At 52.5% G+C, this 26,734-nt stretch overlaps 1 protein-coding gene across 1 annotated transcript in view; it reads right to left on the bottom strand.

Annotated features, from left to right (window-relative positions):
- Positions 1–763: 763 nt before the first annotated feature.
- Positions 764–26,734, bottom strand: part of LOC125433459 (cadherin-22-like) — an 81,924-nt gene continuing 55,953 nt past the window's right edge. The window contains exon 3 of the mRNA XM_048497967.1: positions 764–1,081. Coding sequence (XP_048353924.1) covers positions 764–1,081 — 318 coding nt within the window. The remainder of the gene's footprint in view (positions 1,082–26,734) is intronic.

A 26,734-nucleotide genomic window follows, 5' to 3' on the forward strand; every position in this document is an offset into this window, starting at 1 on the left:
AAATAATTGCTTGGTCACGGTGGGGGAGGGCGGCTGCCCATGGGAGGGGGCATAAAACCCAGGTTTTGCCCAGGGCTCCAGTTTTCCTAGATACGCCACTGACCTCTGAAGATGCCAGCCACAGATGCAGGCAGAACGTTAGGAACAAGATCCACCAGGCCACGGCCACACAGCCCGGAAAACCCACCAGAACCAGTTGAATCCGGCCGTGAAAGCCTTCGACAATGCTAGACATCTGCTCTCCTGGGCCCAAACAGGAAGTGTCAGGTGCGGGGGGGCGGGCTGGGAGGAAACTGCCCTCCCTGGAAACCAACTTAGGATCAAGCAGAAGCTGCAAGAGCCCGGGACGCCCTGTGCCGCCCCCGCCACCTGCAGCAACTGAGTTTGGGCAGAGGTGTGGATGGGGGACTGTCCCGGGACAGAGAGGGCAGCTGGCCTTGAGAGGCGGTGATGGTCTGCAAAACTTCCGGTTGCAGGTGGAAGATCAGTTGAGAACACTCCCCGCAAGCAGAAAGAGGACCTTTCACCCTGAGGGACTAATTTGCTTCTTGCGCAGAATTTCCCCTCCCGCCAAGCCAGAGCCTGTCGCCTGCAGCCTGGAGGGGGGCAGGGTCCGCTCAAGGACCTCCTGCAAGCAGGAACCAGGCCTGGGACGTCATCCACCTCTGGCTGTCACAACTGCTGAGCACGTGGCAGGAAGGGCGGGAAGCAATAACCTGGCGCTGCACATGTTGCGCTGCACACGTCATTAATCTGGGTCGTGCTACGCCCGGCCCGAGGACTCACCGATGGGGGAGAGTTCCGCCACGCTGCCAATGTAGGGCCCCCCCAGGAAGCGCGGCTCGCTGTCGTTGACGTCCTGGACTTTGATGACAAACTCTGACTCGGGCTCCAGCAGCTGGTCGGTCTGGCGGTCCCGCGCCTGGGCCCGGAGCGTGTAGAAGGTTTTCTGCTCCCGGTCGAGGCGCTCCGTGGCGTGGATGTCCCCCGTCAACTCATCAATCAGGAAAATGGTGCCAGCCCCTTCCCCAGAGATGGTGTACTTGATGGAGCCGTCCCCTTCGTCCGAGTCCGAGTGAATCTGCAGCAGATACAGAAGAGGTTGGCCGGGCGGGATCAGTTGGGGGGCAGCAGGCACCGGCCTCAAGGCCAGGGACCGACTGGGGGGGGGCTCCAGTGGGCTTGGACCGCAAAGGAGTGCCCGAAGAACCCCCTCTCCCCCTGTGTCCCCAAGAGCCAGCAACAGCCTGCTGGGAGTTCCTCCACTGAAGGGCCCCCGTAGCATTCTGGACAGCCTGTTCTTTTTGTGATTCCTACCTTGTGGCAAAGGAGGTGTGGGGTGCCATTCGGAGGAGCTGCCTTAAGTCCCTCTAATTTGCAAGTTGAGGGGTTATGGGTTTTGAGTTGCAGACATTTTCTTGGGGCAGGGGCAGTGGTGGGATTCAAATAATTTAACAACTGGTTCCAAAAGGACTCAATGGTGGGATGACAACCAGTTCTCCAAACTAGACAAAAAATTAGCGACTGGTTCTACTGAACTGGTGCAAACAGGCTGAATCCAGTGGTGGGATCCAAAAATTTTAGTAACAGGTTCCCATGGTGGTGGGTTTCACAGGCACTGTAGGCGTAGCGCCAATGGGGCTTCAAGCAGGGGCGTTTCTAAATGAGGCTTTCCACCAAGGGCGGGGCTGTAGCAGGGTCAGCAGCTGCTCACGCTTCATGGATCGCTGCTTGTGAAACAAATTGCACTGCGCAGGCGCATGAGCTGTGTCCACACACGCCAGTTGCACCTCTCCCTGCTAGACTGCTTCAGTTCCCCATACTTGCTACTGCGGAGAGGAGGGGCGTAACTAAGGCAAAAATTAGGTGGCAAAATCACCAATTAGTAACCCCCTCTTGGCACACACAAAGAATTAGTAACCTACTCTCGGAAACCTGTGAGAACCTGCTGGATCCCACCTCTGGCTGAACCCCACCACTGGGGGGGGGGATTTCATGGGGTTGTCATTTATTTCGGAATCTTAACTGCTTTGATGCACAAGGGAAAGGTGGAGAGCAAAGATTTTCATCCATCAAGTCAGCCCCCCCCCCCCAGCCAGTCCCAGGACACAGAGAGCCAAGTCTGGCAGCTGCCCCTGGAACAGCCGGGGCCGGCGGGCACGAGGGAGGGCTGGCAGCTCTTTTGTGCATTGAGGAATTGTCTCTGCCATTCCTCCAGAGACCCGGCTGGCAGCGGTCCTGCCATTCCAGCAGATGCCTGGGGACTTCCCTCAGGATCCGGCCAGCTCCAGCCAGGGTGCCGAAGCCCTCGGGATTGGCGAGGCATCCCGTCCACCTGACCTCTCACCCTTGGGCGCAGCTCCCTTTTCCCGAGGAGTCAAGCTGCCTGCAGGCTTCTGGCACGCCCGGATGCAAACTGGGCACTCCTAGCAGAGGTCGCAGAAACTGCTTTGGCCTACGGCTGGCCAGGACCCTGCGGCAGAAAAAGCCGTCACTCCCCACATGAGCCAAGGGGAGGTGCTGCATCTGAGCCCCACACTGGCCCGCCTCAGCCACGGGGCTCAGGACTTCCTCTGCAGCACAGAGATTTCTCTGCTGTCCCAAATGGTCACCCCCCCCCACCCATCCCTGAGCAGGGAAACCCTCCATACAAGCCAAGGGGCCTCTTCCTCTTCCACCTGGCAGGCAGTCCACTCACCTGCTCAAGGACCAAAGGGCCCCTCCCCCTGCCCCCGCCATCAGGCCATGGAGTAGAAACGGCTTCACCATGGGTTCACCCCCTCCCCAAAACCAAATCTACACAAGAGCCGAGGGATATAGTTCCGGAGCTGGAAGACCTCTGAGGCGTTTTAGCCGCCAGCACAAAGAAGGGGAGGTTTGGCCACACTCGGCTCCCACGGCAGAAGATGCACCTCTGCCCAAAAGCCCCCCTCACGCCTAGAAGAGCCCACCCCCACCCCATTCCCAGAGTCCACTGATGGGCAGGATGGGTGCCTGCCTTGCCCTTGGAGAGGTGGCTTCTGCCACTCCAGCCACCCCTCCCCCGACTCCCAGCTTCTAGCTCTTCTCCAAAAACAGGTCCTTGGAGGGTGGCTGTTCTGTGGGCCTCTTCCCCAAACCCAAGGGCAGAAGGTCACACAACACAGACGTGCCTCAGAATTCACTGGGGGTGACCCAGTGCAAATTTCGGGGGCATTTTCAGAGCCCCCCCCCCCGTCCACAGCTCTTACTTGTGTCTGCAAGACGCCAGCCCCTGTTTGAAAAGGCCACGTGGCTCAGATGAACGGCCCTCTTTCTCACGCCACGGAGGCACTTTTCCCACTGTCTGCTGCCAGTTACGGGTCCTGGCAAAGCCGGGCAAGGCCACCCCTCCCTCGTGGCCTTGCCTGGGGGCGGGGGGCAGTCTGCAGGGCTGGTGGGGGTGTGCCAGCCAGCAGCCGCCTTCCTTGCACAAGGGTGGACGTGCAGCCCTTCTTCCCCCAAATGCGCAGCCTGCAGAGCTGCTGCCTGAGCAGAGCTGAGCTTCCTGGTCTTCGCTGGCGTGACCGAGGCTGCTAATGGGCTTCCAGGGATGGGAAAGGAGGTGGAAAACGCCGCTCGTGTCAGCAAATTGCTCGATGCAGTGACAGCCACGCTCCAGCCACGGCTGGGGCTCCATTTCCCCAGCAACACTTCACAAAAACTGGGGAACCGGGGGCTGGGGAGGAGCAGCAGCTGAGGGGGCCCCGCCTCGGATTCCTCTTCCAGGTTGAGCGGGCCTCAGGGCTCTCTCTTGGGGACGCCTCTTTCCATGATGGCCTAGATAGGAATGCACCCCCATAAACAGCTGGCTGCCATCCACTTTTCAGGTGGCACAAAAATTATTCAGGGTGGCAAAAACCAAGGTGTGTTGAGAAGGGTTTTGGGAGGATCTCTCTAAGTGGGCAGGCAGGTGGCCAACGTAGCTCTGTGCCGATAAGTGTCAGGCAACACACACTGCAGAAGGAAAAGAAAAGTCCCCCACACAGGTGCATGCTGATGGGGCCAGATCAGGCCGAGAGAAAAAGAGACCCCGGGGGGGTGCAGCTCGGTGAAAATGCTCACCCAGGGTGGGGGAGTGGTGAAAAAGGCGAGCTCTGGGCTAGAGGTTACTAGGAATGGGACTGAAAGCTAAACAGCTGCCATTCTACTGCCCCTGTGGAGGTCCACAGTGAGGCCTCACTTCAACTCATGCACACATTCTGGTGACTCTAATGTCTTAAAAAGGACGTGACAGATATGGAAAAGGCACAGAAGACAACAACCAAGATGTTTGGGGGGGGCGGGGGGGCTGGAGCACATTTCTCAGGCAACCAGATGCTGAGACTTTGCTACATCCTCCTGTGATGAAGTTGAAGCGACTGGTAGTTCTTACTACATTTTTGTTGAGAACGTCTTTTTCCCTTAACGGAACCATTGATGTTTATTACCCCGCCCTCCTTTCCGGTCAAGGAGCCAACCAGCACCTGCATGCCCAACTACAAGCAGTGGAGACCCAGCGGCCAGGTGAGCTGGCTGGGGAGGACGGCGGGGGGGGGGGTCGTGTGGGCCAGCCTGGGCTCTTGCCAGACCCTTTCTCTGCACCCCTTCTTCGTTCACCTTCACACGTGCACCTGTCCTGCCTGCGTGTTTCCTCCAGAGACACAAGGAGCCTCCCTGCCTAGTGACTGGGGGGAGGGGGGAGCGGGCAGCTCTTCCAATATCAAGTCCATAGAGCAAAAAAGGGGGGAGTTCCTAGTCATCTTTCCAGGTAGTGCTTTATCCAGCTGCAGAAATACACCTTTTGGGTGCCAGTTCTGACAGGCTCACGCAACGTGTGATGGGTGTTTGGAATCTGCTGCCACAGGAGGCGGTGATGGCCACTAACCTGGATAGCTTTAAAAGGGGCTTGGACAGATTTATGGAGGAGAAGTCGATTTATGGCTACCAGTCTTGATCCTCCTTGATCTCAGATTGCAAATGCCTTAACAGTCCAGGTGCTCGGGAGCAGCAGCCGCAGAAGGCCCTTGCTTTCACCTCCTGCCTGTGAGCTCCCAAAGGCACCTGGTGGGCCACTGCGAGTAGCAGAGAGCTGGACTAGATGGACTCTGGTCTGATCCAGCTGGCTTGTTCTTATGTTCTTATGCTCTCCTGCTATTATCCAGCACTTGTTGATGATTTCTGGATGGGCTTAAAACTCACCATCAGCTATATACCAGTATCGGCTCCAGGTTGTTCCCATGATTGAAATAGCTTCTTATTTGTCCAGCATCACCTTCCACAAACTTAGAGGAGCCTTTACAGCCCACAGGTTTCAAACAACTGACAGCCGCCAGTCTAGCGAGCCTTTCTCAGCATACATCAGTGGCTCGTGGAGTGCGGTTATGTTCAGCCCTGGAACGGGAGAACCTTCCCCAGTACGTCCTGTGACCTTAACTTGACTCCCAGGGCCCCGTTTCTTGCCTCCGTCCTGTCCAGGCCGGCCCAGCATGCGGAGGCTGGCAAAATGATTTATCTTTTATCTGATGAGGATCACTGTGTCAGCTCTATGATGTCACCCTGTGCTTTGGCAGCCAAGAAGGTTCGTGCTGAGCGCTCCTCCCGGTGCTCAGCCAGGGGCAGGCGATGCTACGTCCCGGTTCCACAATAATTCTAAAACGGTTTTTAATTCTGCTGGGTTTCCTTTGATTGTTGTATTTATTACTGCCTGGACGATTGTTTTTGTTATATTGAGATGACCTTTAGCCTCATGTAGTAAATTTTACAGGCCTGTCTATTTATCATGGAGCTTTTAAAAAAAGCTAATTCAGCCATTGGATTTTGGTGTCCAAACATTCTCTTTCAAACCATCTAATCAGAAGCTCTTGTTTAGTTAAACAAAAATGGTCTCAGAGATTTGGTTCTCCTCTCAGATTTCGAAGGTATCTTGGGCTACCAGAATCCTTCCCTAAGTTCAAGAAATGGCACACTGTCCAGCCCAGCCCCTGTGGTCAATCGTACTGGAGTGTCCATTTCCTGTGTGAGAAGAGGAGAAAGTCCTAGACCAGTGGTGGCGAACCTATGGCACTCCAGATGTTCATGGACTACAACTCCCATCAGCCCCTGCCAGCATGGCCAATTGGGAGTTGTAGTCCATGAACATCTGGAGTCCATAGGTTCACCAACACTGTCCTAGACCTTTTATGGGCGGGGGGGGGAGGGGGAGAGAAGCCAAGGACAAGGTAGAAACTTGCAAGAAAGCTAATACGATTCTGGGCTGAATCAATAGGAGTCTAGTGTCAAGATCGAGGGATGTGATTGTACCTCTCTATTCTGCATTGGTCAGACCTCACCTGGAATATTGTGTGCAGTTCTGGGCAATTCAAGAAGGATATTGACAAGCTGGAATGGTTCCAGGAAGGGCAACCAAAATGGCGAAAGGTCTGGAGTCCATGCCCAAGAGGAGGGATTTAGGGAGCTGGGTAAGTTTAGTTTGGTGAAGAGAAAGTCAAGATGTATTGTCGAAGGCTTTCATGGCCGGATTCAACTGGTTGTTGTGGGTTTTGTGGGCTGTGTGGCCGTGGTCTGGTCGATCTTGTTCCTAGGTGTTGGAATATCTAGCCACTGGCTATCTAGTAAAAACCCCTCTGCAGGTTGAGCCAGGAAAACAGCGTAAAGTCCTTCTCTTCCAACACTAGGAACAAGATCTACCAGACCACAGCCACACAGCCCGGAAAACCCACAACAACCAGAAAGTTAGGAGGTGACATGGTCGCCATGTTTAGCTATTTGAAGGGATGTCATGTTGGTGAGGGAGTGAGCTTGTTTTCTGTGGCTCCAGAAACTGAGACCAGGAGTAACAGGTTCAAGGTGAAGGAAAAGAGATTTCACCTAAACATCAGGAAAAACTTCCTGAGAGTCAGGGCTGTTCGACAGTGGAGTGCACTACCTCGGAGTGTGGAGGTTTTTAAAGAGAGGCTGGACGGCCATCTGCCAGGAGTGCTTTGATTGTGTGTTCGTGCGTTGCAGGAGGTTGGACTTGATGGCTCTTAGGGTCTCTTCCAAGTCTATGATTCTATCCTTTGATTCCAAAATCATGCAGGGGGTGGTGAGAGTTAACAGAGAGTGCTTTTTCTCCCTCTCCCAAATCAGAGCTCAAGGGCTTCGGGTCAAGTTGTTGGGCAAACAAAAGAAACACCTCTTGACCGGATGCATAATTGAGTTGTGGCGTTCCCTGCCTGCGGAGGGGTTTCAAGCGGGGCTAGACAGAACCATGGAGATGAGGCCCAGCAGCGGCTCCCAGTCACTGCGACTTCAGGGAGCCTCCCAGGTCAGACGCCGCCAGCCTCTGAATCCCAGCGCCAGGAAGCAACATCAGTGCCCCGTCTTAGTGGATAGTTCCATGGGAATGTCAACTCAATGCGGGGCAGCTGTGAAAAAGGCAAACTCTAGGCTGGGGATCATTAGGAAAGGAATTGATAATAAAACTGCAAAGATTGTCATGCCCTTATATAAAGCAGTGGTGCAACCGCACTTGGAGTCCTGTGTCCAGTTCTGGTCACCGCATCTCAAAAAGGATATTGAGGAGATAGAAAAAGTGCAGAGAAGGGCAACAAGGATGATTGAGGGACTGGAGCACCTTCCCTATGAGGAGAGGCTGCAGCGTTTGGGACTCTTTAGTTTGGAGAGGAGACGTCTGAGGGGGGATAGGATTGAAGTCTATAAAATTATGCATGGGGTAGAAAATGTTGACAGAGAGACATTTTTCTCTCTTTCTCACAATACTAGAACCAGGGGGCATCCATTGAAAATGCTGGGGGAAAGAATTAGGACTAATAAAAGGAAACACTTCTTCACGCAACGTGTGATTGGTGTTTGGAATATGCTGCCACAGGAGGTGGTGATGGCCACTCACCTGGATAGCTTTAAAAAGGGCTTGGACAGATTTATGGAGGAGAAGTCAATCTATGGCTACCAATCTTGATCCTCCTTGATCTCAGATTGCAAAGGCCTTAGCAGACCAGGTGCTCAGGAGCAGCAGCCGCAGAAGGCCCTTGCTTTCACATCCTGCATGTGAGCTCCAAAAGGCACCTGGTGGGCCACTGCGAGTAGCAGAATGCTGGACTAGATGGACTCTGGTCTGATCCAGCAGGCTAGTTCTTATGTTCTTATGTTCTTATGGTTTGCCCTCTGCGGTGACTGGCCGACCACTCTCTGAAATGGACCTCTGTTCTGATCCAGCGTGGTCCTCCTTGTGTGCTACCTGGAGCCTGTGCAGATAGGTATCTCCAAGGCTCGGCCCCTCTTCTTCAAAGAGACCCGGGTGTCTCTTCAGAATGTCTGCGCCTAAATGCACTTGGTACTCTTGCTGCGTGCCGGAGAGCATCGTGGCTGCCAGAGTGTGTTAATTATTCCTTCCCATAAAGCTGGATTGGATTCTGTCCCCTTCACAGCTCAGCTCTTTTTCCAAACTTCTGCTACATGTGTCTCTTCGCCAGAGGATCCCCCAATCTGCCGCTAGTGTGTGTGTGTGTGTGTTTGCCTCTTTGGGGGAGGGGGGGCTATCCTTCAGACAAGGGCAAATGCAGGCCAGGTACTCCTGGGAGGGAGGGGCCAGGGCGAGAGGTTTTTATCCTCACTCAAGGGGACAAAACTAGCAACCCCCGAGGCACTTCTTCACAATAAAGGACTTGTGTCCCTCCCTCCACACACAGAGGCTTGAAAAGAGTGTGGGGCCCACCTGGCTAGTCCTTGTTCAGCAGTGGTGTAGGAGGTTAAGAGCTCGTGTATCTAATCTGGAGGAACCGGGTTCGATTCCCCGCTCTGCCGCCTGAGCTGTGGAGGCTTATCTGGGGAGTTCAGATTAGCCTGTGCACTCCCACACACGCCAGCTGGGTGACCTTGGGCTAGTCACAGCTTCTCGGAGCTCTCTCGGCCCCACCCACCTCACAGGGTGTTTGTTGTGAGGGGGGAAGGGCAAGGAGATTGTAAGCCCCTTTGAGTCTCTTGCAGGAGAGAAAGGGGGATATAAATCCAAACTCTTCTTCTTCTTCTTCTTCTTCTTCTTCTTCTTCTACTTCCTGCCCACTTTGCCCAAGCCCCCTGTGCCAGGCAGGTGAAGCCTCCTTCGGCAGCCAGGCCCTTGAATGCTCTGGCCGCCTGGCAGCAGCTCAGCGGGGCCTCAGAGAGAGGAGGACATTCCACCGCACATCCAAGCTGGGAGGTTTGTAAGGTGAGTGGCACAGGCTGCACCTGGGAAGAGGCCCAGCGTAGGAAGTCCCCTCATCCTTTATCCTGGCCCTTCTAGTCCAGCACGGTCCCCTCTGGCTGGCAGTGGCTCTTCCACGCTTCCTGGCAGAGAACAGAACTTCCTCTCCCCTCCTAGCCAAGACCCTTTCCAGCTGGAGGTGGCCGGGCTGGGGGTGGGCAGGGATGATGCCAGGATGCTACGGACCCTAGAAGCCACGTCCACGGGGCCCACCTGGCTCAGCAAGGCCCGGGTGGACGGCCAGCCGCCCTCAGGTAGTTCTAAGAGTGAAATCGCAGCCTTGTCAGCTACACGATGGATCTTTAAGGAATAGATCCTGTTCAGAAGCAGGAACCTGAGGTGGCCGTATTTTCAAGGCTGCACGGCCTTCCCCGTAAGTGTCAGGAGACGGGTGTCATGAGGCTAATTCTGTCTGGTTACTGTGACACATCCTATATAACGAGTTCAGAGTTATTAGAAAGCTTAATTCAGTATCTGGATTTATGGTCAGCCCCGACTGCCGTGATCCGTCAGGCTGGAGGCAGATCCCGGCCGGTCTCGGAGAAGCCGGGCGCATGTAGCTCCATCACTGGCCTCATTCAGAGCCTCCCTTCTTCACGGGAGACCAAAAGTGGATGACAAAAGACCAACGGCAGCTCCATCAGGCTGCAAAGGCCTCCCGTAAACAACCACTCGGCCCGTCGACAACAGAACTGGTTACAATAAACATCAGAGGAGGAAGGAGGAGTTTGGATTTATATCCCCCCTTTCTCTCCTGCAGGAGACTGAAAGGGGCTGACAATCTCCTTGCCCTTCCCCCCTCACAACAAACACCCTGTGAGGTAGGTGGGGCAGAGAGAGCTCCGAGAAGCTGTGACTAGCCCAAGGTCACCCAGCTGGCATGTGTGGGAGTGCACAGGCTAATCTGAATTCCCCAGATAAGCCTCCACAGCTCAGGCGGCAGAGCTGGGAATCAAACCCGGTTCCTCCAGATTAGATACACGAGCTCTTAACCTCCTACGCCACTGCTGCTCTTCTCTCCCCCTTTTTGGGGGAGGCAGTCAATTTGTTTCGAAGTTCTGGAAGGTGTTCCTACGACTCCTAGGGATGGAGCAAGCTTTATCTTCAGTTGAAGACGCTGCGGTGGGAGGGGAGGGGAGGGGCCCTGGTATGCATCTTGTCCACAGTAGTGACGAAGGGAGGGGGAACTGTGCCCGGGGCATGAACTGCCCGCACGCGCCCTCCCCTCCCCTGACACACACACCCGCCCCCACCTCCCCACGTGACTGCAATGGTTGACCCCATTGCAGCTACGTGCCTGGCCCACAGGTCTGTTCCCTGCATGGAACCCGATTCCCTCAAGTGCAGGGTTCTAATTCAGATCTGGCAGAACTACAACGCCCAAGAATTATGAGGGGCAGGGAATGAAAGCCGTTTTCCCAACGTGAAATGGTCCAGGAGAGATGTTTTCGCCCTGCCAGCTACCTGTTGTCACATAAAAGCGCGCCCCCCCCTTGACCCAGGGACCCCATCTCTGCCCACCCCAAAGAGGCCTTGACCTCCAGAGGCCTGAATAAACCAACCAGAAGGGGGCCCTGAGCCAGCAGGAGTGTCCTTGGAGGAGCTGGGCTGGGGTGGCTGGCTGGCTGGCTGGAACAGCCTCGGCGCTCCCTCACACCCCCGGTCTTAAGCCAGAACTGGGGCAGCTGTGTTGTGGCTGGAGCAGAGACTCTGCGCTCTTCACAATGCATCTTCCCCAGCCATTCCACCACTAGCCCAAGGAAAGCCGTCCGGCCCCAACCTGAACTCAGGCGGCCGGACTGTGGCCCCCTTTTGCCTCATTCGTCACGCCCATCTCTGGACCTCCACACAGCCTCCTGAGTTCAAGACCCAAAATATAAACAGACCAATGAGAAACCAGACCCTGCATCCACTCTCGCAGGGGATCCTAAATTCTGCCCAAAACTGAGCCAGTTATAGAATTCCACATGGAAGCTGAGCCACTCCAGAGCCACAAAAATGGCATCTCAAGGCTTTCCGTGCAGCAGTTGGTTTCAAACTGGATCCTGCCCCCTTCCTAGATCTTCTTCCCTCTCTGGACCCACAACACCTTGTAGCTGGTCCCGTGCCCAGACTTCCACCTACACCCACCTTTGTGCTCGTGGGCCTTTGTGTTTCGCCTAAATCCCCAACTCCAGAGCTGGTTTCAGAGCTGGATTTTTCTTAGAATCATAGAATCATACAGCTGGAAGAGACTCCAAGAAGGGGCATCCAGTCCAACCCCCTGCCATGCAGGAACCCACAATCAAAGCACTCCCGAGAGATGGCCACCCAGCCTCTCTTTAAGAACCTCCACCACACTCCGAGGTGGTGCATTCTGCTGTCAAACAGCCCTTAGGAAGTTTTTCCTGATGTTCAGGTGAAATATTTTTTCCTTCACCTTGAACCCATGACTCCTGGTCCTAGTCTTTTGGAGCAGTGGAAAGCAAGCTTGCTCCCTCACCAGCATGACATCCCTCCAAATATCTAAACATGGCAATCATGTCACCCCCTGAACCTTCTCTTCTCCAGGCTGAACATACCTAGCTCCCTAAGTCACTCCTCGTAGAGCATGTTCTGACATTTTGGTTGCCCTCCTCCGGACCCATTCCAGCTTGTCAATATCCTTCTTGAACTGGGGTGCCCAGAAGTGTACACAATATCCCAGGTGAGGTCTAACCAATGTAGAATAGAGAGGTACAATTACATCCCTTGATCTAGACGCTAGACTCCTATTGATACAGCCCAGAATCGCATTGGCTTTCTTGGCCGCCACGTCACACTGTTCTTTTGTTCTGGTATTTCCCCTCTCAGGCCAGCCTCCCTTTCTTCTGCCCTGGACCTTGGATCCTTCTCTCTGGACAGGCCTCGCATGAGTCTCCCTCCTCCCTTAATTCCCCCGGGGAATCCCCGTCCGTCTGCCAATTAGGCACCCTCACGGGCACCGTTGCTAGGACTGTCTCCCTGCCTTGAAGCCTGACGGTTTGATGGTCTGGCCGTCCCTGCCCCTGCATCCTTCCAGCCTTGTAACTTGTCTCCTTGTTTGAGATCCTCTCTCTGACTTGTCAGAAAGCATTTCAGTCTGCTGGCTGCGTGGATCCCTTCCTAGAGCAGTGCCCTTGCAGGCAACAGATTGAAGCGCTTCGGAATAATTACACAGATAAAGGCCTGAACATGTGGCAGACGTTTTCCTGCAGGAAAAATAGCCTCCCTGGGGCTGTCTCAGGTTGGAAAAACCTTGCCTGCAGTTTGGCTGAGATCCCCTCTCTCCCCTTGCTGGGGGGCCCCTGATCAGCACCCAGAAATTAAATGCCAGGCAGATGTGCTGGTTTGCAGTGGAAGAGCAGTAGAGACCAGCAAGATTGGCAGGATAGGCGCTTTCAGGAGTCAAAACTGCCTTCCTCAGTTATTCCCTCGCAGGGAACTCATAAGGCGTGTCTGATAGAAAGTCCCCAGGGCCGATTACGGAAGATGTGAGGGAACGGAACGGTATGTTTGCGCCCTTAGAAGCCTCGGGAAAGGAGGAGACGGCGGCCGGCCGTGTCCTGGCTGCTGCTGCAAAACAGCTGTTGCCGGGTTTTCTATTGTTTCTGGAAAATGCTGAGCCTCTGCAAAGGAGACGGCTTCCCATCCAGATAACAAAAGCGTCGTCCTTCTGTTTACTACAATGTTGATGGCTTCTGTTTTTTTTAACTCCCCACCCCCAGTTTTCCAACTGGCACAAACTGAGAGGTGTTTCTAAGGAACAGGCCGGAACTGCTGCTTTTCTTACCCTGGACTAGCTGTGATTATGGCTGGAATAAAAATAAAGCATTTATAAATACACAGAGATACCAAAGAGCAGGATTGCATGAACTTAATTAAGTTGCACACAATGCATTTCTTAAATTCTTTATGTTTAGCTGGGATACAAGAATAGTAAACAGTCAAGAATATAAATGGCTACTCCCCCCCAAAAAAAATTCCAACACCCCCCCACAATGATTTTTAAAACTCGGGGGGGGGGGGGTTCTTCCATGGCTTGACAATGCCTAGAAACTTCCCATCTAACGCCAGCCGCTGAGCAGAATCTTTGAAGGAGGGGCTGCTGGGGCCAACTGCCTGGGGAGAGGAGGAGGAGGAGGAGGAGGAGAAGGAGGAGGAAAAGGAGGAGGAGGAGGAGGAGAAGGAGAAGAAGAAGAAGAGGAGGAGGAGGAGGAGGAGGAGGAGGAAGAGGAGGAGGAAGAGGAGGAGGAAGAGGAGGAGGAGGAGTTTGGATTTATATCCCCCTTTCTCTCCTGTAGGAGACTCAAAGGGGCTTACAATCTCCTTGCCCTTCCCCCCTCACAACAAACACCCTGTGAGGTAGGTGGGGCTGAGAGAGCTCTGAGAAGCCCAAGCGGGGGAGATTCAGTACCAGGAACACACACACCCCAACAAGGCTTGAGAGCCAGGGGGCGATGGCAGCTCCTCCTCCTGGTCCTTCCCAGGTGAAGGTGGCGTCTTGGAGCCCACAAGATGTCCAGGTAGGATCTTTAAAGAGTACATGCTCCTTCCTTGTGGCTCTTCTGAGGGGGGGCAGCAGCAGTCTGGGTGGTGCAGGGCCCTCCCCTCTTGCCACTGAGCCTTGCCCTGCTCCCTGGCCACTCAGAAGCCAGCCCTCCCAAAGACTAGGGGAGCCCACCTGGCTCGTATCTCCAAGGCCCTGCTGCGCCACCCATTTCCTAGCAAAGGCTGCTGTTGGGACAGAAATGCCCCCGAGGCCCTCATTTATGCCAGGGGTCTTCAAACTATGGCCCTCCAGATGTTCATGGACTACAATTCCCATCAGACCCTGCCAGCATGGCCAAGTGGCAGGGCTGATGGGAATTGTAGTTCATGAACATCTGGGGGGCCATAGTTTGAAGACCCCTGATTTATGCCATGGCCATGCCCAGGAGAGATTATGCAAAGCTGTTGGGACGGAAGAAGCACTGGCAATCTGACCTCATTCCGAATGTGGCCGTGCCGTCGCCGTCGGATGGGCCAGCGCTAGTTCTCCCCCCCGCCCCCACCCCCTCAGCTGCATTACCTGCCCAGCATAATGGATGGAGCCGGCTTTGACCTCGAATGACCTCATTACACCACTTCTGTTCTTTGCGGCAGAATTTACCGGTGATCTCTGATGAATGACGATGGATGGTTCTTAACTGGGGTGGTTCATCATTTTGCTGGGATGCTTGATGCTTTATGACCTAATTGTGAGCCACCCGGGGGGGAGGGGGGCTGGTAAAGCAAGAGGGGCGGTTTTAAACCTCAGGCAGAGGACCTCAGGCAACCTCTCGGACGGCACAGCTTCCCCTGACGGGCAACAGCTCGGCAGGCCTTGATCATGAAATGTTAGGGGAGATGCCAGGAAGTGACCTTGGGCCCGACGGCACCCCGTCTGCCACTGAGCCCCAGGCCCCTTCTCTCTCCCCTCTGACCAGCTGTTCTGCCCTGAATCATTTGGTTAGCTCCCTAGGGACAGAGTCTTCTCAGTGCCTGCCCCGATGCTGTGGAATGCCTTCCCTTGGCGGCAGGTGAAAGAATCACTGTTCTATTTCTCTTTCACGGGACAACAGAGAGCAAAAGAAAGCTTCCAAAAACAACATGGTGCCTGTGCGTCAGAGAGAATTACTACTAGACAGCTCTAAAGTCTAAATAATATCAGTTAATAAAAGCTGCTTGCAACACCGCCCCCCCCCAAAAAAAACAACCCCAAATAGTTCCATCCATTTATAGCAGTATAACAAGAACAAAGGAAATTTCAGGAGAGCATCTCTGGCGAAAAGGGGGTCCCCTAAAGAGAATCTTTTGATTTATTTTCAGGAAGAAAATTCTATTGCCGGACAAGACTTCTTTCTTAGATCGATATAAGCACCCTGATATCGGCATACACTTTGAACGTGGCATGGTGGTTAAGAGCAGGTACATTCTAATCTGGAGGAACCGGGTTTGATTCTCTGCTCTGCCGCCTGAGCTGTGGAGGTTTATCTGGGGAATTCAGATTAGCCTGGGCACTCCCACAGATGCCAGCTGGGTGACCTTGGGCTAGTCACAGCTTCTCGGAGCTCTCTCAGCCCCACCCACCTCACAGGGAGGAAGGGCAAGGAGATTGTCAGCCCCTTTGAGTCTCCTACAGGAGAGAAAGGGGGGATATAAATCCAAATGCTTCTCTTCTTAAAAAACAAACAGGAAGAATTAATCTCAGCTTTCAAGTGTGTCTCCGTGACCTCCTAATGAATTAAAACAATGCCCCCCCCTCCTTGGGCAGGACACGGGTGTGGCGACCCCCACCAGCCACACGAAGCAGCCCTGGTCTCCTGTCACGTAAGGGGTGCTGCTTTGGAAAAAATGTTTACAAGAAAATGAATCTGAGCGGAGAGAGAGGAAAAGGAGGGAGGGGCAGAAGGGGGGCCAGGGTGAATGATGAGAGGTGGGGGCCGATGGATGGGCCCCTATGGGCAGAACAAAAAAGCCCACGGAAGCACTCCGCACACGAGGAATCAGGGTGACTTCCAATAGGTCTGAAACAAATGTTGGAGTAAAAATGCTCCCCAAAAGCCAAAGGAAAACCATGGAAAGAAACCAAAGCAAATGCCTTTTAGCTTTAAAAAGGGCTTGGACAGATTTATGGAGGAGAAGCCGATTTATGGCTACCAATCTTGATCCTCTTTGATCTGAGATTGCAAATGCCTGAGCAGACCAAGTGCTCGGGAGCAGCAGCTGCAGAAGGCTATTGCTTTCACCTCCTGCACGTGAGCTCCCAAAGTCACCTGGTGGGCCACTGCGAGTAGCAGAGAGCTGGACTAGATGGACTCTGGTCTGATCCAGCTGGCTTGTTCTTATGTTCTTGTGTTCAAATCCTCCAGGCAGCAAAACACACACCCACACCCACACCCACACCCACACCCACACAAAACGCTGTTGCACTATCTGCATTGTTAGAAAGAGAGCTGGTTTTTAAAAAATTAATTGTGGTGTAATTGTATTATCAACTATATTAAACGTTTCACAATTTGTGAAGCATTCTGTGGGGGAAAGCAGTTTCAAACGTGGCATCAGGTAAGTGTGGAGGGGATTTACTCTGGGTGCTGAGCCTCTCCCCGTGGGCTCTGCTCAGACCCAGAGCTTCTCGGGGTTTCTGGCCCTCCAATAGGTGGGGGTCACACCATTTGCACTTGAATACAAGCCCCAGATTCTGCCCCCATGTTGTGGAAAAACCGACCCCTTTCCTGGCCAGCCTCGGGGAGAGGACCAGAGTGCTGCCGAAAGCAATCCAGGACCCGGCTCCCGGCTCACCGTGTCCACTCTCCGACCAGGGAGCGAAAGGGTCAATGGCAGCTCCCTTCGGCCCCAGAGTGCCTGGAATCTGGGCCAGATGTCCTGAGATAATTTTATTGGTGGCATTAAACTGAGTTATGAGGGTTTTACAATCCAGCCACTTATGAGAAATCTATTAACAGTAACTGGACTGGCAGAACAGCGGGCCATGGCGAGTGGCGCAGGCATTAATTGGGACGATCCATAATGGGACGGGCCCCCGGAAAGGCTCCGTCAGATGCCTTCATTTACTCCCCGCAATTTTTGCTGAGAATCAGCAAAGTTGCCAAAAAGGGAGCCGTCCATTAATCGGCTAATGAAATATGAAAATGTTTATGGGCCACTCAATCTTCCAAACTGCAGTTCCGTAGCCCACCTCCAGACGCAGGCGGCGGCGGCGGCTTCGGCAGCCAGAATTTATACCAGCGCTGCCACTTTTTACGAGGCCCTCATTATATTTGTCTTGTTAGATGCAGTTTATGCTTCTATTTACCTCGTTGGGGAGGAGACACAACCCTCCGCCCGGATCCTGGGAAGGCTGTCTCCCGGGATGCAACCACTCTGCATGTCTCTCCAGCAGAGCAGCAGCAGCAGAAGGCCCTTGCGTTCACCTCCTGCAGGTGAGCTCCCAAAGGCACCTGGTGGGCCACTGCGAGTAGCAGAGTGCTGGACTAGATGGACTCTGGTCTGATCCAGCAGGCTAGTTCTTATGTTCTTATGACTCTGCTTCCCAAGCAAGGGAGATGAAGACCGCCCAAGTGCCCAGGAGCTAATGCCCCCCCCCCTCCTCGACTCAAACCTCCGGCCCCTGCCTGACAAATCAAATCAAATGCAGTCAGACTGGAAATGCCCCTCCTTTCCCAACAAAGGAAATCCCCACGCACTTTTGTCCCACCAAAGGCCTACCTGTGTCCTCAGCTCCCCCTGCCCAGCTGACGCTCTCACCTTCTGCTGGCATATGACAGCAGCACCCCAAGACAGCGGGGCCTGGGGGGGCTCACCACAAACCACACTTTGTCACACACACACTGCAGCGGAAGTCAATGCCTGCGGTTTTGCACAAGGGCTCCAGAAAGATAGAGTAGCAATGCAAGACCTGGATGAAGCACGACGCCTTCCCCCCAGCCGCGGCTCTCGCTCAGAGTCCCAGCCAGCCAGCCAGCCAGCCTCTCCAGGAGGGGCCCAGCCCACACCACATGCTACACAACACCAGCTCTAACCCAGCCACCCGCCACTCAGCTTGGTGACAACTTCAGTATGGGGTCCATCCTCCCGAACACCAAGACGGTGGTGGAGCATCTGCAGACTGCCCACCCGCCACCCTGTCCTCGGGCAAGACCCGGCTCCTCCCCAGCTTCTTGTGTGAGGAAATCCAGGCCCCAGCAGAGCTGCTTCCGTCAGCCCTCTTTAGTGCACTCCCAGCACACTGGGGCCAGAGCCTTCCAGGGCCCTGGATACCACAAGAAGAAGAAGAAGAAGGAGGAGGAGGAGGAGGAGGAGGAGGAGGAGGAGGAGGAGGAGGACAACAACAACAACTTCCTGACTGCCAGGGCTGTTTGACAGTGGAATTCACGGCCTTGGAGAAGAAGAAGAGTTTGGATTTATATCCCCCCCTTTCTCTCCTGCAGGAGACTCAAAGGGGCTGACAATCTCCTTGCCCTTTCCCTCAACAAACAAACACTCCTGTGAGGTGCAGGTGGGGGAGCTGAGAGGAAAAGCTCCAAAGCTGTGGTACTTAGCCCAAGAGTCACACCCAGCTGGCGTGTGTGGGAGTGCACAGGCTAATCTGAATTCCCCAGATAAGCCTCCACAACTCAGGCGGCAGAGCGGGGAATCAAACCCGGTTCCTCCAGATTAGATACACGAGCTCTTAACCTCCTACGCCACTGCTGCTCTGCTCGGCCTGTCTCCTGCCGGACAAACACTGGCAGGGATTTGGGTCATTCACAGAGCTCCTACAGAGCTGCCCTTCTGGCTGCACCGCGGCCACAGAGGCAACTTTGCACACATGCCACACTCAGAGCAGTCCAATCCAGAGGCAGAGAGCATTCCTCTGCACCCCCAGACCACGGCTCGTGCCTCAGCCACGGTTCAGCTTGGGTTTCCTGTGGGGCCAGAGTGAGGGAAAACTGCGCCCGGGCCAAGCATGTGCCCAGCACCCCTGCCACGCCCTGGAACGCCCCCACCACACACACACCCTGGGTGCTCCACCACTGGTTTCCTGCACCCAGATCCTTCAGTCTGCTGCCCATGATCTTGCCCTGGAGGCGGGGGAGGTCCTCTTCCTGGCTCTCCCTCTGACACATCACGCTGCTTCCACTCCTGTGTTTACAGCTTCGGGAGTTCTCATAATAACTAGCCAAGTGTACAGTAGAGAAAGGGAGCAGAAGGGCAACTCTGAACCGAGAGGCAAAAAGTGAAGGAGCTCTGTTTCAGGGGAGGGGTTAGTCCTAAAATCGTATCTTTAACTGTGTGTGTTTTGAGGGGTTGGGAGGGCCTTCTTTGTTTTTGGCCACGGACTTGCTTGCCTCAGGCGTCTGAGAGGTGGGGCTTCTGCTGAGTCACCAGCTCTACGTAACTGCTATTCAGCTATTTTGAGCAGTCTCTGAGAGGCAGCAGCGGATGCCTAGTGGCAGGCGCAGTTTTATCAGAAAGAACTGGAGTAGAAGGTAACGTGAAAACTTGATTGGGGCAGAGGCTTCAGACGCTAGGTCTGAGTCCCTGGAGCTCACTGAACAGGGGACTGGCTAAAGAGGCCAGGCTTACATTAATCTCTGAGCAATCTCTGAGAGGCAGCAGAAGGGAGTACAACAGAGAGCGAAAGGTGAGCTCTCCTTTTGGGGGGGGGGGATTGTCCTGAAATCTTTAAACATAAGTCTTTAAGAGAGAGAGAGAGAGAGAGAGAGAGAGAGAGAGAGAGAGAGAGAGAGAGAGAGTTTGAGGGCTTGTGGCTGTGTTTTTTGAGGGTTTGTGTGCCTGAGAGAGTGTTTGAGAGCTTTTGCTTTGTGTGGGGGATTTACTTGCTTTTGTCCGTGTACTTGCTTCAGGCTTCTGAAAGGCAAAGCTTCTGGTGAGTCACTAGTTCTATCTTAACTGCCATCCAACTCTTTTGGGCAATCTCTGAGAGGCAGCAGAAGGGAGCAGAACAGAGAGCAAAAAGTAAGCTCTGTTTTTTGGGGGAGGGGGTTGTCCTTAAATCAATCATAACCAAGAATTCAGGTGAGAGTAGAAGGTGAATTGGCGATGTGATTGGGAGCAGAGGCTTCAGCTACTAGGTCTCAGACCCTGGAGCATAGTGAGCAGGAGCTTGGCTAACAGGCAAGGCTATCATTCACAGACTCATAGAGTTGGAAGAGACCCCAAGGGCCATCAAGTCCAATGCCCTGCCATGCAGGAACATACAATCAAGGCACTCCCAACATTCATTCATCCAGCCTCTGTTTAAAAACCTCCAAAAAAAGAGACTCCACCAGCAGTGGTTAAGAGCAGGTGCATTCTAATCTGGAGGAACCAGGTTTGATTCCCCACTGAGCTGTGGAGGCTTATCTGGGGAATTCGGATTAGCCTGTACACTCCCACACATGCCAGCTGGGTGACCTTGGGCTAGTCACAGCTTTTCGGGGCTCTCTCAGCCCCACCCATCTCACAGGGTGTTTGTTGTGAGGGGGGAAGGGCAAGGAGATTGTCAGCCCCTTTGAGTCTCCTGCAGGAGAGAAAGGGTGGATATAAATCCAAACTCTTCTTCTTCTCCGAGGGAGTGAACATCAAGACCAGCAACAAACAGTTCTTCAAGTACATCAAAAGCAGGAAGCCAGCAAGGGAAGCGGTAGGCCCGTTAGATGACAAAGGAACAAAAGGTGTGCTAAAAGATGGCAGGGAGATTGCAGAGAAGCTGAATGAATTCTTTGCATCTGTCTTCACCCAAGAGGAGGTGAGGAACATTCCTGCACCTGAACCAAGCTTCTTAGGAGGCGAATCCGAGGAACTAGCAAAGATAGTGGTACACAAGGAAGAAGTTCTGGCAGCCATTGATAAACTAAATGTTACCCCAAATCCCCTGGCCCAGATTGCATTCACCTTAAAGAGGTTTGGCTTTAAAGAGGGCTCAAACACATGGTAGAATTGCTGATCTTCTCTACTTTAATATGCAACTTATCCCACTGAAATCCAGGCTCCATCCCTGAGAGACTATGGAAGATGGCCAATGTCACACCAATCTTTAAGAAAAGATCTAGGGGGGACCAGGAAATTCTAGACCAGTCAGTTTGACATCTGTTCCCTGAGTAAAATAGTAGAATCTATCATTAAAGATAAAATTATAAAACATGTAGAAAAGCAAGACCTGCTGAGAAAGAGTCAGCATGGCTTTTGCAGAGGCAAATCCTGTCTTACAAACTTACTAGAGTTCTTTGAGGGTGTAAACAGGCATGTGGACGAGGGTGAACCCGGTGGACATTGTCTACTTGGATTTCCAAAAGGCTTTTGATAAAGTTCCCTCACCAGAGACTGTTGAGAAAACTCAGCAATGAAGGAGATAAGAGGGGAAGTCCTCCTATGGATTTAAAGAACTGGTTGAGAAACAGAAATGTCAAAGGAAGTGGGTGTAAATGGGAACTTCTCACAATGGAGAGATGTCGGGAGTGGGTGTCCCCCCAAAGGAAGGATCCGTTTTGGGACCAGTGCTCTTTAACCTATTCATAAAATGACCTGGAAGGTAGGGGTGGAGTAGGCGTGGTAGGCCAGAGTTTTTAAGATGATACCAAATTATGTAGGGTGGTGAGAACCACAGAAAGGGATTGCGAAGAGCTCCAAGCGGACCTTCTGATAAATTAGGGGTGAGTGGGCTCAGAGTAAGCTGATACAAATGCACAGTTCAATGTAGCAAAATGTAAAGTGAAAGTGCACATAGGGGCAAAAAAAATCCAAACTTCACATTACACATGCTACAGGGGTCAGTGCTATCAGTCATCAGACCAGGAAAGGGATTTAGGCGTCTTGAAGTTTGATAGTTCCATGGAAGATATCCAACTCAATGCATGGCAGCTGTGAAAGAATACCAGGCAAACTCTATGCTGGGGATAATTGAGGAAAGGAATTGATAATAAAACTGCACAAGATTGTCATCAATGCCCTTTTATATAAAACAGTGGGTTGCAACCAAGCATACTTGGAGTACTGTGTCCCAAAGTTCTGGTCACTTACATCTCAAAAAGGATATTGAGGGAGGATAGAAAAAAGTTGCAGAGAAGGGCAACCTTAAAGGGATTGATTGAGGGACTGGAGCACCTGCTCCCTATATGAGGAGAGGCTGCATGCGTTGGGACTTCTTTAGTTTGGAGAGGAGGCTGGCTGAGGGGGGATAATGATTGGGAAGTCTACAAAATTATGCATGGGGTAGAAAATGTTGACAGAGAGAAATTCTTTCTCTCTTTCTCACAATACTAGAACCAGGGGGCATTCATTGAAAATGCTGGGGGGAAGAATTAGGACTAATAAAAGGAAACGCTTCTTCACGCAACGTGTGATTGGTGTTTGGAATATGCTGCCACAGGAGGTGGTGATGGCCACTCACCTGGATAGCTTGAAAAGGGGCTTGGACAGATTTATGGAGGAGAAGTCGATCTCTGGCTACCAATCTTGATCCTCTTTGATCTGAGATTGCAAATGCCTTAACAGACCAGGTGATGCAGGAGCAACAGTCACTTTGAGAGGCCATTGCGTTCACATCCTACATGTGAGCTCCCAAAGGCACCTGGTGGGCCACTGCGAGTAGCAGAGAGCTGGACTAGATGGACTTTGGTCTGATCCAGCTGGCTTGTTCTTATGTTCTTATGTTCTTATGAATTCCACTGTCAAACAGCCCTGACAGTCAGGAAATTCTTCCTAATGTTTAGGTGGAATCTCTTTTCTTGCACCTTGAATCCATTACTTGATGTCCTAGTCTCTGAGGCAGCAGAAAACAAGCTTGCTCCCTCTTTGACATGGCATCCCTTCAAATATTTAAACATAGCTACCATGTCCCCCCTTAACCTTTGCTTCTCCAGACTAAACATTCCCAGCTCCCTCAGTCTCTCTTCAAAGACATGAATTCCAGCCCTTTTACCATTTTGGCTGCCCTTTTCTGGACCCGTTCCAACTTGTCAATATCCTTCTTAAATTGCAGTGCCCAGAACTGAACACAGTAGTCTAGGTGAGGTCTGACCAATGCAGAGTAGAGTGGTACAATTACCTCCCTCAATCTAGACACTATACCAGTGGTGGCGAACCTTTGGCACTCCAGATGTTCATGGACTACAATTCCCATCAGCCCCTGCCGGCATGGCCAATTGACTATGCTGGCAGGGGCTGATGGGAATTGTAGTCCATAACATCTGGAGTGCCAAAGGTTCACCACCACGGCACTATACTCTTATTGATGCATCTCAGAATTGGATTGGCTTTCTTGGCTGCAATATCACACGGCTGACTCATGTTCAGTTTGTGGTCCACTAAGATGCCCAGATCCATTTCGCATGTGCTGTTGTCAAGCCAGGTGTCACCCATCCTATATCTGTGCATTTCATCTTTTTCTGCATTTATCTCTGTTGAAATTCATTTTTGTTTGTTTTGCCCCAGCTCTCTAATCTGTCCAGATCATTTTGAATCCTGTCCCTTCCTCCAGCTAGCCCTCCTAATTTGGTATCATCTGAAAATTTGATTAATTTGCCCTCCTTTTCATTATCCATTGATAAAAATATTGCATAGCCCTGAGCCCAGGACAGAACCCTGTGGCACCCCACTAGTCACTTCTCTCCAGGATGAATTGAGCCATCAATGAGCCCTCTTTGTGTTCAGCCAGTCAACCAATTACAAATCCATCTAACAGCTGCCTTGTCCAGTCCGCATCTTTCCAGCTTACTTGCAAGAATATCATGAGCTACCTTGTCAAAGCCCTGAATAAAAGCAAGGTATGCTATATCCACAACATTCCCTTCATCTAACAAGTCTGTCACTCTGTCAAATAAATAGATTAGTCTGGCATGACTTGTTTTTGAGAAACCCATGTTGATTTTCAGAAATCACATTATTCCCTTCCAAGTGCCCACAGACTGTCTCCTTAATGATCTGCTGGTATTGATGTCAGGCTGACTGGGCGGAAGTTGTCTGGGTCCTCTTTTTCTCGCTTTTTGAAGATGGGGACAACATTAATCCACTGGGACTTCTCCTGTTCTCCAGGAGTTCTCAAAGACCCTATCATATCCTTTTTCTTCCTTTTGCTATGGACATAACCAGAAAAGCCCTTTTTATTGTTTTCAACATCTCTCGCAAGTCTGAGCTCATTGTGAGCTTTAGCTTTTCCGACTTTCTCCCTAAATGTCTTGGCCATTTGTTGAATTCCTCTTTAGTAATTTCCGTACTTTCCAATTTCAAATACATGTCCCTTTTATATCTTGGCTCACTTGAGAGTTCTTTAGACATCCGTCCTGGTTTCTTTAGACACCTCCCATTTTTTCTCCTCATTGGAAATGTTTGAAATTGTGCCTTTAAGATCTCACTTTTAAGAAACTCCCATTCATCTTGTACTCCCTTCTCTTAACCATGTGCCAAGGTATTCTTAACCCTGGGATCACACCGAGTAGTTTCTTAAGTTTACTGAAATCAGCTTTCTTCAAGTCTAGAACATGTGTCCAACTAGACTTGGCATCCCCTTTCCATTGTATAATGAATTCCAGGAGAACACGGTCACTTCCACCTAAGGACCCCCCCACTTCCACCCCATTCATCAGGTTATCATTGTTGGTGAGGAGCAGATCCAAAACAGCTGATCTCCTTGTTGCTTCGTCCACCTTCTGGACCATGCTTGGTATCCCCTTTCCATTGTATAACCACCTCCAGGAGAACACGGCCACTTCCACCTAAGGATATCATGTTGGTGAGAGGGCAGGCTTGTCTTCTTCTGCTCCGGAGACTAGGACCAGGTGTGGTGGACTCAAAGTTCAGGAGAAGAGGCTCCACCTAAACATTAGGAAAAACTTCCTGACAGTCAGGGCTGTTTGACAGGGGAATTCCCTGCCTCGGAGGTTTGTGGGATCTCTGATTTTTTAGGTTTTTAAACAGAGGCTGGTTGGAGTGCCTTGATTGTGTGTTCCTGGATGACAGGGGGTTGGACTTGATGACTCTTGTAGTCTCTTCCAACTCTATGGTACTAGGATTCCTAGTACCAACTCTATGGTACTAGGATTCCACAGCAGCGCCCCCTCCTTGGCCTTACCCCCCTTCTACTGCTGCAGGGGTATGGACCACCTCTCCTGGGAAGAGGCAGCAAGGGGGGGGGCATATAAAGTCCCATGACATGGGCAGCAGATGGTCACTACAAAGGCTGAGAAAAGACTGGGCTGCGGGTGGGGGGGGGCACCTCTGCAAGCCTCCAGCATTCCAGTGGAGAGAAGAGCCAGGCGTCACACTGAAGGGAAAGGAAGGTTCGGGTAAACCATCGAAAGCCTTTCATCTGCTCCGTTTGTTAAAAAAGGAAATTGTTTCGTTGCCCTAAAGGGCTGGAAATCTGGGATTTTACGATGCCATTAATTACCTCCCACTAATTAAATCAAAATTAAATGTGAGCAGAGGTGCATTCTCCTTATTAAAACGATTAAACAGAAGGCACAGATACGCAAATAAAAAACTGACGTACGGGTGGAGGAGGAACGGAAATCAAATAAAAACTTGCCCTTAATGAAAGAGCGTTTGGTGCGCGCTCCAACTCATGAAGCCCAAGTTCATCCATTTCCTTTAAATATTAGCAACTTAATTAAATCTGTTTTCCCCCTTTAATCCCTGCGTCTATCTAAAATAGATCTGTCCACATGCACAAGTTGGTAACTCAAGCTGACCCCATAATTCTATTTTTCTTTAAAAAAAATAACATGAAAATCCACATCAAACTGACAGGGCCCCCCGGGGAAATTACACTTCTGAAAAAGGATTAACTCAAGTACCAAGATTTTATGAAAATGTTATTGGTCCTCCCAGCCTTCTCTGTACGTGGCTGCAAGGGACGGAGGAGCAGGCAGGGGGTGCAGTGCGGGGGAGGGGGGCCATGCAACCCGCTTGCCAGGGGCAGCCGGCCCACGATCAGAGGGGGCGCTGCCAACAGGATCTGACTAGCAGGAGCAGCCGGAGAGGGCTGATCTTTGGCTGGGCTCCTTGGCTTCCTCCGGGCACTTCGGCATGGCTTGGCAGTTTTCTCAGGGCTGGCAGCGGCAGCGGCAGAGAAGGGGGCCGTGAAATGAGTCTGTGGGAGGTGGCGGGGCTCACTCTGGAAAGGAGACTGTTGCTAGGCGACCTCTGGAATCTGCCCAGCCCCGGTGCCGTGAGGCTCTCCCCAGGGGGCAAGGAAGGGAACCCTCGGAGAGGATGCCACGCCAGACCCCACCCACGTGGAAAAGTCAAGCAACGCTCAGGCACGTTCCCACCCTCTTTACCTACCACCCACGGAAAGCTTGCGCCAAAGGATGGGGGCACCCACAGCCACAGAGCCCTTGACTCGGGCCTCCCTGGGGCCTCATAAGCAGCAGCAGCAGTAGTAGTCTGCTCACTTCCCCAGGGCCCCTCTGTGGCGTCCAACTGCAGAGCTGAGGCAAGAGGCCCTGCCAGCTGCTGGAGAGAGAGGTATGGGGGGAGATTTGCCTTGGACCTGGTTCCCCCTTCATCAGAGTGGAGCCCAGTGCTGAAGCGCTGGTCAGGTGCCCCCCTTCCTCCACACAAGGTTTAAGGCAGCCCCATAAACACAGCGGGCAGGAAGGGCAACAGTCTGTTGGGGGGCAGAGAGAAGAGAAGGCCTCCCCTGATCTCTGCTCCTCAGGAGGTCTGCACAGACAGCTTCCCTTCTGAAGGGAAAAACTCCTGCAGCCCTCTTGAGTCTCAAGGTCCCAAAAGCAGCGGTATCCAGTGTCCCTCCCCACCCCCTGCTCACTGCCCCATGGAAGCCCCCCCCCCCCCCAGCGAAGCATCCTGCGCAGGGATGGAGATCCAACTTTGCTGGGGGGTGGCACAGGGTGGGGCTCACTTTCTGGGCCAGGTGCAGATAAAAGCCCCCAGAAGCGCTGCACCCCACGCCTGCCCCACTTGCCAGATCAAGAGTAGAGATCAACTCGCTCACAGCTGCCCCTT

Source organism: Sphaerodactylus townsendi, linkage group LG05 (genome assembly GCF_021028975.2).
Source record: "Sphaerodactylus townsendi isolate TG3544 linkage group LG05, MPM_Stown_v2.3, whole genome shotgun sequence".
Lineage (NCBI taxonomy): Eukaryota > Metazoa > Chordata > Lepidosauria > Squamata > Sphaerodactylidae > Sphaerodactylus > Sphaerodactylus townsendi.